Here is a 12,500-nt window from a genome sequence, read left to right as displayed (position 1 = left end):
TTCCTCGCGCACTAATTGACTAAAAGAGCGTGATGGGGAAAATGCATTTTCAGACGACACGATTTGCCTGAGCGGCTAGGAGACCCCGAGAGTAACAAGCAGTAGAAAATGTATAAGAAATAAAAAAATAAAAAATAAAAAAAATTAAAATAAAAATATATACCGTATTTTTCGGATTATAAATTGCAGTTTTTTTTTCATAGTTATACTCAGGAGCGATTTATATGTGAAATGATTAACACATTACCGTATAATATCAAATAATATATTAGAGCAGTAGAAAATGTATAAGAAAGAAAAAAAAAAATTCAAAAAAATACAAGTAAAAATATATACCGTATTTTTCGGATTATAAATCGCAGTTTTTTTCATAGTTTGGCCGGGGGTGCGACTTATTCTCAGGAGCGACTTATGTGTGAAATTATTAACACATTACCGTAAAATATCAAATAATATTATAGCAGTAAAAAATGTATTTGAAAGAAAAAATAAATAAATAAATAAAATACAAATAAAAATAATATACCTTATTTTTCGCATTATAAATCGCAGTTTTTTTCATAGTTTGGCCGGGGGTGCGATTTATACCGGAGCGACTTATGTGTGAAATTATTAACACATTACCGTAAAATATCAAATAATATTATAGCAGTAGAAAATGTATTAGAAAGAAGAAAAAAGAAAGAAAAAAAAATACAAATAAAAATATATACCGTATTTTTCGGATTATAAATCGCAGTTTTTTTCATAGTTTGGCCGGGGGTGCGACTTATACTCAGGAGCGACTTATGTGTGAAATTATTAACACATTACCGTAAAATATCAAATAATATTATAGCAGTAGAAAATGTATTTGAAAGAAAAAATAAATAAATAAATAAAATACAAATAAAAATAATATACCTTATTTTTCGCATTATAAATCGCAGTTTTTTTCATAGTTTGGCCGGGGGTGCGATTTATACCGGAGCGATTTATGTGTGAAATTATTAACACATTACCGTAAAATATCAAATAATATTATAGCAGTAGAAAATGTATGAGAAAGAAAAAAAAAATAAAGAAAAAAAATACAAATAAAAATATATACCGTATTTTTCGGATTATAAACCACAGTTTTTTTTCATAGTTTGGCCGGGGGTGCGATTTATACTCAGGAGCGACTTATGTGTGAAATTATTAACACATTACCGTAAAATATCAAATCATATTATAGCAGTAGAAAATGTATGAGAAAGAAAAAAAAAATAAAGAAAAAAAATACAAATAAAAATATATACCGTATTTTTCGGATTATAAACCACAGTTTTTTTTCATAGTTTGGCCGGGGGTGCGATTTATACTCAGGAGCGACTTATGTGTGAAATTATTAACACATTACCGTAAAATATCAAATAATATTATAGCAGTAGAAAATGTATTAGAAATTTTAAAAAAAATACATTAAAAAAAATACAAATAAAATATATACCGTATTTTTAGGATTATAAATCGCAGTTTTTTTCATAGATTGGCCGGGGGTGCGATTTATACTCAGGAGTGATTTATGTATGAAATTATTAACACATTACTGTAAAATATCAAATAATATTATAGCAGTAGAAAATGTATTAGAAAGAAAAAAAAATACAAATAAAATATATACCGTATTTTTCGGATTATAAATCACTGTTTTTTTCATAGTTTGGCCAGGGGTGCGATTTATGTGTGAAATTATTAACACACTACCGTAAAATATCAAATCATATTATAGCAGTAGAAAGTGTATTAGAAAGAAAAAAAAATAATAAAAATAAAAAAAAAATATATATATATATACCGTATTTTTCGGATTATAAATCGCAGTTTTTTTCATAGTTTGGCCGGCCGGGGGTGCGATTTATACTCAGGAGCGATTTATGTGTGAAATTATTAACACATTACCGTAAAATATCAAATAATATTATAGCAGTAGAAAATGTATTAGAAAGAAGAAAAAAAATAAAAAAGAAAAAGAAAAAGAAAAATATATACCGTATTTTTCGCATTATAAATTGCCGTTTTTTTCATAGTTTGGCCGGGGGTGCGATTTATACCGGAGCGACTTATGTGTGAAATTATTAACACATTAGCGTAAAATATCAAATAATATTATAGCAGTAGAAAATGTATTAGAAAGAAAAATAAATAAATTTAAAAAAATAAAAATAAAAATATATACCGTATTTTTTGGATTATAAATCGCAGTTTTTTTCATAGTTTGGCCGGGGGTGCGTCTTATACTCAGGAGCGACTTATGTGTGAAATGATTAACACATTACCATAAAATATCAAATAATATTATTGATCTCATTCACGTAAGAGACTAGACGTATAAGATTTCATGGGATTTAGCGATTAGGAGTGACAGATTGTTTGGTAAACGTATAGCATGTTCTATATGTTATGGTAATTTGAATGACTCTTACCATAATATGTTACGTTAACATACCAGTTGGTTATTTATGCCTCATATAACGTACACTTATTCTGCCTGTTGTTCACTATTCTTTATTTATTTTATATTGCCTTTCAAATGTCTATTCTTGGTATTGGCTTTTATCAAATACATTTCCCCCCAAAAATGCGACTTATATGTTTTTTCCTTCTTTATTATGCATTTTCGGCCGGTGCGACTTATACTCCGGAGCGACTTATACTCTGAAAAATACGGTATATATTTTTTTTAAACTTGGGACTTCCCGCGGGTCGTAGTTTGGGGACCCCTGGTTCAAAAGGTATGCAATTTTGTGCAGTACATATATTTTTTTCTGTCAAAATGGAAAAAACAAATACATTTAGTAAGAATATTTTACAAAAAAATGTTTGCGGGCCATATAAAATGTTGTGGCGGGCCAGATCTGGCTCCCGGGCCTTGAGTTCGACACACGTGATTTAGCACAAGGGGTCTTTAAAGTTTTCCAGGCCAAGGACCCCCAAAACTGTGAAGATAATGAACAGAGAGTTGATTGGCAGCAGGTGTGGACCGGCTGCCAATCAATGGCAGGTGAGAAAAAACAGTGCTCAGCGGAACAAACAGGAAATATAACAAAATAAGAGCACTGACAGGAAGTAAATAAAAAAACAAAGGAAACAAACAGAAATGAAGTGACAGATCGTCACAAAACCATTTTTAAAAAATAGAAATAAATACTAATAATAATGATTTCAAAGCAAGTTATCCATCAAATTGTGCAATGTAAAAGTAGCAATAGATTTCATGGTCAAATAGTGAAATGTATTGTGGTTTTTACTGCATTTTTCTATAAATGAAAAAAAAACAGTACTTTTTTTTTTTTTACTGTAATAAACTGTGGTGCCGTTTTGGCATTTACAGAAATACACTGAAAAATAAACACTTGTTGATTTGCGGTAAAAAATAAAAAATAAAAAATAAACTACGAAAAAACTGGCAGTTCAAGTGCCAAAATATTACTGTAAAATAGTATTTTTTTTATTTACATTAAAAAAAAAAACTAATGTAAAATTTACAGTAAAATTCTAACAATTAAGCTGCCTTTTTTTTTTTTTTACCATAAAAACATCAGTACTGTTTTTCCATCTACAGTAATATACACTAGAACACCGCGGGACTTGTGGGACTCTAACCTGGGTGTGATTTTTGATCATTTTCGGGACTTTTGCCCACTTTTCCAACTTTTTCCCCCACTCACAGTGCGACTTTGCTGGGTGCGTTGTGGACGTGTCAGGCACACCCGGACTCGGGTGGAACACCGCGGGACTTGTGGGACTCTAACCTGGGTGTGATTTTTGATCATTTTAGGGACTTTTGCCCACTTTTCCAACTTTTTCCCCCCACTCACAGTGCGACTTTGCTGGGTGCGTTGTGGACGTGTCAGGCACCCCCGGACTCGGGTGGAACACCGCGGGACTTGTGGGACTCTAACCTGGGTGTGATTTTTGATCATTTTCGGGACTTTTGCCCACTTTTCCAACTTTTTCCCCCCACTCACAGTGCGACTTTGCTGGGTGCGTTGTGGACATGTCAGGCACCCCCGGACTCGGGTGGGACGCGGCGGAACTTGTGGGACTCTAACCTGCGTGTGATTTTTGATCAATTTAGGGACTTTTGCCCACTTTTCTAACTTTTTCCCCCACTCACAGTGCAACTTTGTTGGGTGCGTTGTGGACATGTCAGGCACCCCCGGACTTGGGTGGGACGCGGCGGGACTTGTGGGACTCTAACCTGGGTGTGATTTTTGATCATTTTCGGGACTTTTGCCCACTTTTCCAACTTTTTCCCCCACTCACAGTGCGACTTTGCTGGGTGCGTTGTGGACATGTCAGGCACCCCCGGACTCGGGTGGGACGCGGCGGAACTTGTGGGACTCTAACCTGGGTGTGATTTTTGATCAATTTAGGGACTTTTGCCCACTTTTCTAACTTTTTCCCCCACTCACAGTGCAACTTTGTTGGGTGCGTTGTGGACATGTCAGGCACCCCCGGACTTGGGTGGGACGCGACGGGACTTGTGGGACTCTAACCTGGGTGTGATTTTTGATCATTTTCGGGACTTTTGCCCACTTTTCCAACTTTTCCCCCACTCACAGTGCGACTTTGCTGGGTGAGTTGTGGACATGTCAGGCACCCCCGGACTCGGGTGGGACGCGGCGGGACTTGTGGAACTCTAACCTGGGTGTGATTTTTGATCATTTTCGGGACTTTTGCCCACCTTTCCAACTTTTTCCCCCACTCACAGTGCGACTTTGCTGGGTGCGTTGTGGACATGTCAGGCACCCCCGGACTCGGGTGGGACGCTTCTGGACTTGTGGGACTCTAACCTGGGCGTGATTTTTGATCAATTTCGGGACTTTTGCCCACTTTTCCAACTTTTCTTTCCCACTCACAGTGCAACTTTGCTGGGTGCGTTGTGGACGTGTCAGGCACCCCCGGACTCGGGTGGGACACCGCGGGACTTGTGGGACTCTAACCTGGGTGTGATTTTTGATCATTTTCGGGACTTTTGCCCACTTTTCTAACTTTTTCCCCCACTCACAGTGCAACTTTGTTGGGTGCGTTGTGGACATGTCAGGCACCCCCGGACTCAGGTGGGACGCGGCGGGACTTGTGGGACTCTAACCTGGGTGTGATTTTTGATCATTTTCGGGACTTTTGCCCACTTTTCCAACTTTTTCCCCCCACTCACAGTGCGACTTTGCTGGGTGCGTTGTGGACATGTCAGGCACCCCCGGGCTCGGGTGGGACGCTTCTGGACTTGTGGGACTCTAACCTGGGCGTGATTTTTGATCAATTTCGGGACTTTTGCCCACTTTTCCAACTTTTCTTTCCCACTCACAGTGCAACTTTGCTGGGTGCGTTGTGGACGTGTCAGGCACCCCCGGACTCGGGTGGGACACCGCGGGACTTGTGGGACTCTAACCTGGGTGTGATTTTTGATCATTTTCGGGACTTTTGCCCACTTTTCCAACTTTTTCCCCCCACTCACAGTGCGACTTTGCTGGGTGCGTTGTGGACATGTCAGGCACCCCCGGACTCGGGTGGGACGCGGCGGGACTTGTGGGACTCTAACCTGGGTGTGATTTTTGATCATTTTCGGGACTTTTGCCCACTTTTCTAACTTTTTCCCCCACTCACAGTGCAACTTTGTTGGGTGCGTTGTGGACATGTCAGGCACCCCCGGACTCAGGTGGGACGCGGCGGGACTTGTGGGACTCTAACCTGGGTGTGATTTTTGATCATTTTCGGGACTTTTGCCCACTTTTCCAACTTTTTCCCCCCACTCACAGTGCGACTTTGCTGGGTGCGTTGTGGACATGTCAGGCACCCCCGGACTCGGGTGGGACGCGGCGGGACTTGTGGGACTCTAACCTGGGTGTGATTTTTGATCAATTTCGGGACTTTTGCCCACTTTTCTAACTTTTTCCCCCACTCACAGTGCAACTTTGTTGGGTGCGTTGTGGACATGTCAGGCACCCCCGGACTTGGGTGGGACGCGGCGGGACTTGTGGGACTCTAACCTGGGTGTGATTTTTGATCATTTTCGGGACTTTTGCCCACTTTTCCAACTTTTTCCCCCCACTCACAGTGCGACTTTGCTGGGTGCGTTGTGGACATGTCAGGCACCCCCGGACTCGGGTGGGGCGCGGCGGGACTTGTGGGACTCTAACCTGGGTGTGATTTTTGATCAATTTCGTGACTTTTGCCCACTTTTCCAACTTTTTCCCCCACTCACAGTGCAACTTTGTTGGGTGAGTTGTGGACATGTCAGGCACCCCCGGACTTGGGTGGGACGCGGCGGGACTTGTGGGACTCTAACCTGGGTGTGATTTTTGATCATTTTCGGGACTTTTGCCCACTTTTCCAACTTTTCTTCCCCACTCACAGTGCGACACGTCCACAACGCACCCAGCAAAGTCGGCTACATTTTGAGGTGACATTATTGCAACTTACAATATTTTTTTTTACATTTTACATTTTTTTTAAAAAATCTACTAATAAAATGCATGGAACAATTGAGTAATAATAGTATTCACTGTTAGAAGCGGCCCTCTGGGGCCAAACATAACTGCTAAACATAACTGTGATGTGGCCCTCAGTTAAAACCACTCTGTTCTAGACTTGAGCATCTTTGGAAAGACTTGGAGGTGACAAACGTGACGCACGTCTACTCACCGTCCACCTCTGCAGTCAGGCCTTTGACAGAAGCTACATCACAACACAACAAAAGCATTTCTTTAACAATGTCCTCTCATCTTTGCTTTTAGAGGTGGTGAATAAAAGAATACCTGCTGGGACCGTCTCAAACTCTGCCAGCTCCGTGGTGAAGTTGGCCAAGACTGGCTGCTGCAACATGATCTGCTCCGCCAGCGCCTGCAGCAACGTGAAGGTGCGCTCGCGTCCACGCAGCTGCGACAACTGACCAGGCACAAGACACACACTTGTCACACAAGACACACACTTGTCATACAAGACACACACTTGTCATACAAGACACACACTTGTCACACAAGACACACACTTGTCATACAAGACACACACTTGTCATACAAGGCACACACTTGTCACACAAGACACACACTTGTCATCCAAGGCACACACTTGTCATACAAGACACACACTTGTGATACAAAACACACTTATGATACAAGACACACACTTGTGATACAAAACACACACTTGTGACACAGAACACACACTTGTGATACAAAACACACACTTGTGATACAAAACACACACTTGTGACACAGAACACACACTTGTGATACAAGACACACACTTGTGATACAAGACACACACTTATGATACGAGACACACACTTGTGACACAAAACACACTTGTGACACAAAACACAAACTTGTAAAACAAAACACACACTTGTGACACAAAACACACACTTGTGATACAAAACACACACTTGTGACATAAAACACACTTTTGTGACACAAAACACACACTTGTGATACAAAACACACACTTGTGACACAAAACACACACTTGTGATACAAAACACACCGTTATGATACAAAACACACTTGTGATACAAAACATACATTTATGACACAAAATACACACTTATGATACAAAACACACACTTGTGATACAAAACACACACGTGTGATACAAAACACACACTTGTGATACAAAACAAAGACTTATGATACAAAACACACACTTGTGATGCAAAACAAACACTTATGATACAAAACACACACTTATGATACAAAACAAAACACACACTTGTGATACAAAACAAAGACTTGTGATACAAAACACACTTATGATACAAAACACACACTTGTGATACAAAACACACACTTATGATACAAAACAAAACACACACTTGTGATATAAAACACAGACTCGTTATACAAAACACACACTTATGATACAAAACACACACTTATGAAACAAAACACACTTTTGACGCAAAAAACACACATATGATGCAAAACACACACTTATGATACAAAACACAGACTTATGATACAAAACACACACTTATGATACAAAATTCACACTTGTGATACAAAACGCAGACTTGTGATACAAAACAAAACATACACTTGTGATACAAAACACAGACTTATGATACAAAACACACACTTGTGATACAAAACACACACTTGTGACACAAAACACACACTTGTGACACAAAACACACACTTGTGATACAAAACACACACTTATGATACAAGACACACACTTATGATACAAGACACACACTTGTGACACAAAACACACTTGTGATACAAAACATACATTTATGATACAAAACACACACTTGTGATACAAAACACAGACTTGTGATGCAAAACACACACTTATGACACAAAACACACACTTATGATACAAAGCACACACTTATGACCCAAAACACAGACTTATGATACAAAACACGCACTTGTGATACAAAACACACACTTGTGATATAAAACACACACTTGTGATACAAAACAAAGACTTGTGATACAAAACACACTTATGATACAAAACACACACTTGTGATACAAAACACACACTTATGATACAAAACAAAACACACACTTGTGATGCGAAACACACACTTATGATACAAAACACAGACTTGTGATGCGAAACACACACTTATGATACAAAACACAGACTTATGATACAAAACACACACTTATGATACAACACACAGACTTGTGTTGCAAAACACACACTTGTGATGCAAAACACACACTTATGATACAAAACACAGACTTGTGATACAAAACACACACTTATGATACAACACACAGACTTGTGATGCAAAACACACACTTGTGATGCAAAACACACTCTTATGATACAAAACACAGACTTGTGATACAAAACACACACTTATGATACAACACACAGACTTGTGATGCAAAACACACACTTGTGATGCAAAACACACTCTTATGATACAAAACACAGACTTGTGATACAAAACACACACTTGTGATACAAAACACAGACTAGTGATACAAAACACAGACTTGTGATACAACACACACACACACATGTACAATGTGTATAAAGTACACAAGAGTATTTATTGCCAGAGAAGACAATGCAAAGATTCCATTAAAAGCTAGCAGGACATTTTGATTCATTTCTAAATAAAAGGTGTAAAAATGTTCTCCCGCCTGAAACAAGTCAATATTTTTTATTCACAATTCCACCTCAGGGAGGCTTCAAAGTCCAATAAAGCCACTTTAATAAAACAAAGCCGTCATCTTGTGAGACTTAACTTCGCAAGTGTGCTTTGTCTTTGGCTTTTTTCCAGACGCAAAGAAGAACAGTGTGATGCTAGCCATAGAACAGGAAATGGAACTTACTACTGTGGGGGGGTTTGAATGGGCCTGCTAACCTCTGCTCCACGTTTCACAGCCACTTAGCTGGCATTTGTTACAATTTTAACGGAAATTAAATGCTAATGTGTTTTGTATCATAAGTGTGTGTTTTGTATCATAAGTGTGTGTTTTGTATCATAAGTCTGTGTTTCGTATCATAAGTGTGTGTTTTGTATCGTAAGTGTGTTTTGTATCACGAGTCTTTGTTTTGTATCATAAGTGTGTGTTTTGTATCACAAGTCTGTTTTGTATCACAAGTGTGTGTTTTGTATCATAATTCTGTGTTTTGTATCATAAGTCTGTGTTTCGTATCATAAGTGTGTGTTTTGTATCGTAAGTTTGTTTTGTATCACAAGTCTTTGTTTTGTATCATAAGTGTGTGTTTTGTATCACAAGTCTGTTTTGTATCACAAGTGTGTGTTTTGTATCACAAGTGTGTGTTTTGTATCATAATTCTGTGTTTTGTATCATAAGTCTGTGTTTTGTATCGTAAGTGTGTTTTGTATCACAAGTCTTTGTTTTGTATCGTAAGTGTGTGTTTTGTATCATAAGTCTGTGTTTTGTATCGTAAGTGTGTTTTGTTTCACAAGTCTTTGTTTTGTATCATAAGTGTGTGTTTTGTATCACAAGTCTGTTTTGTATCACAAGTGTGTGTTTTGTATCACAAGTGTGTGTTTTGTATCATAATTCTGTGTTTTGTATCATATGTCTGTGTTTCGTATCATAAGTGTGTGTTTTGTATCGTAAGTTTGTGTTTTGTATCATACATGTGTTTTGTATCATAAGTGTGTGTTTTGTATCGTAAGTCTGTGTTTTGTATCGTAAGTCTGTGTTTTGTATCATAAGTGTGTGTTTTGTATCATAAGTGTGTGTTTTGTATCGTAAGTCTGTGTTTTGTATCATAAGTGTGTTTTGTATCATAAGTGTGTTTTGTATCATAAGTCTGTGTTTTGTATCACAAGTGTGTGTTTTGTATCACAAGTGTGTGTTTTGTATCATAAGTCTGTGTTTCGTATCATAAGTGTGTGTTTTGTATCGTAAGTCTGTGTTTTGTATAAGTGTGTGTTTTGTATCATAAGTGTGTGTCTTGTTATCGTAAGTCTGTGTTTTGTATCATAAGTGTGTGTTTTGTATCATAAGTCTGTGTATTGTATCATTAGTGTGTGTTTTGTATCATAAGTCTGTGTTTTGTATCATAAGTGTGTTTTGTATCAAAAGTTTGTGTTTTGTATCATACGTGTGTTTTGTATCATAAGTGTGTGTTTTGTATCGTAAGTTTGTGTTTTGTATCATACGTGTGTTTTGTATCATAAGTGTGTGTTTTGTATCGTAAGTCTGTGTTTTGTATCATAAGTGTGTGTTTTGTATCATAAGTGTGTGTTTTGTATCGTAAGTCTGTGTTTTGTATAAGTGTGTGTTTTGTATCATAAGTGTGTGTCTTGTTATCGTAAGTCTGTGTTTTGTATCATAAGTGTGTGTTTTGTATCATAAGTCTGTGTATTGTATCATTAGTGTGTGTTTTGTATCATAAGTCTGTGTTTTGTATCATAAGTGTGTTTTGTATCAAAAGTTTGTGTTTTGTATCATACGTGTGTTTTGTATCATAAGTGTGTGTTTTGTATCGTAAGTTTGTGTTTTGTATCATACGTGTGTTTTGTATCATAAGTGTGTGTTTTGTATCGTAAGTCTGTGTTTTGTATCATAAGTGTGTGTTTTGTATCATAAGTGTGTGTTTTGTATCGTAAGTCTGTGTTTTGTATCATAAGTGTGTTTTGTATCATAAGTGTGTTTTGTATCATAAGTCTGTGTTTTGTATCACAAGTGTGTGTTTTGTATCACAAGTGTGTGTTTTGTATCATAAGTCTGTGTTTCGTATCATAAGTGTGTGTTTTGTATCGTAAGTCTGTGTTTTGTATAAGTGTGTGTTTTGTATCATAAGTCTGTGTATTGTATCATAAGTCTGTGTATTGTATCATAAGTGTGTGTCTTGTATCGTAAGTCTGTGTTTTGTATCATAAGTGTGTGTTTTGTATCATAAGTCTGTGTATTGTATCATTAGTGTGTGTTTTGTATCATAAGTCTGTGTTTTGTATCATAAGTGTGTTTTGTATCAAAAGTTTGTGTTTTGTATCACAAGTGTGTGTTTTGTATCATAAATGTGTGTTTGTATCATAAGTGTGTTTTGTATCATAAGTCTGTATTTTGTATCGTCAGTCTGTGTTGTATCATAAGTGTGTGTTTTGTATCATAAGTCTGTGTTTTGTTTCATAAGTGTGTGTTTTGTATCGTAAGTCTGTATTTTGTATCATAAGTGTGTTTTGTATCATAAGTCTGTGTTTTGTATCACAAGTGTGTGTTTTGTATCACAAGTGTGTGTTTTGTATCATAAGTCTGTGTTTTGTATCATAAGTCTGTGTTTTGTATCACAAGTGTGTGTTTTGTATCACAAGTGTGTGTTTTGTATCATAGGTCTGTGTTTTGTATCATAAGTGTGTTTTGTATCATAAGTGTGTGTTTTGTATCGTAAGTCTGTGTTTTGTATCATAAGTGTGTGTTTTGTATCATAAGTCTGTGTATTGTATCATTAGTGTGTGTTTTGTATCATAAGTCTGTTTTGTATCATAAGTGTGTTTTGTATCAAAAGTTTGTGTTTTGTATCACAAGTGTGTGCTTTGTATCATAAGTCTGTTTTTTTAATCACAAGTGTGTGTTTTGTATCACAAGTGTGTGTTTTGTATCTTAAGTGTGTGTTTTGTATCATAAATGTGTGTTTGTATCATAAGTGTGTTTTGTATCATAAGTCTGTATTTTGTATCGTCAGTCTGTGTTGTATCATAAGTGTGTGTTTTGTATCATAAGTGTGTATTTTGTATCATAAGTGTGTGTTTTGTATCGTAAGTCTGTGTTTTGTATCATAAGTGTGTTTTGTATCATAAGTCTGTGTTTTGTATCAAAAGTGTGTGTTTTGTATCACAAGTGTGTGTTTTGTATCATAAGTCTGTGTTTTGTATCACAAGTGTGTGTTTTGTATCATAAGTCTGTGTTTTGCATCATAAATCTGTGTTTTGTATCATAAGTCTGTGTTTTGTTATCGTGTTTGTTTTGTATCATAAGTGTGTGTTTTGTATCACAAGTGTGTGTTTTGTATCACAAGTGTGT

General features: G+C 37.1%; 1 protein-coding gene across 2 annotated transcripts in view; it reads right to left on the bottom strand.

Annotated features, from left to right (window-relative positions):
- Positions 1 to 12,500, bottom strand: part of LOC133572346 (uncharacterized) — a 90,524-nt gene that overhangs the window by 12,233 nt on the left and 65,791 nt on the right. For both annotated transcript variants that reach the window (XM_061925285.1, XM_061925292.1), the window contains exons 13-14: positions 6,786 to 6,915; positions 6,673 to 6,705 (exon numbers count right to left, since the gene is read on the bottom strand). In XM_061925285.1, the coding sequence (XP_061781269.1) occupies positions 6,673 to 6,705; positions 6,786 to 6,915 (163 nt within the window). The remainder of the gene's footprint in view (positions 1 to 6,672; positions 6,706 to 6,785; positions 6,916 to 12,500) is intronic.

This window comes from Nerophis lumbriciformis, linkage group LG01 (genome assembly GCF_033978685.3).
Source record: "Nerophis lumbriciformis linkage group LG01, RoL_Nlum_v2.1, whole genome shotgun sequence".
Lineage (NCBI taxonomy): Eukaryota > Metazoa > Chordata > Actinopteri > Syngnathiformes > Syngnathidae > Nerophis > Nerophis lumbriciformis.
Note: the sequence above shows the minus strand (reverse complement) of the source record. Positions and strands in the feature narration are given on the sequence as shown.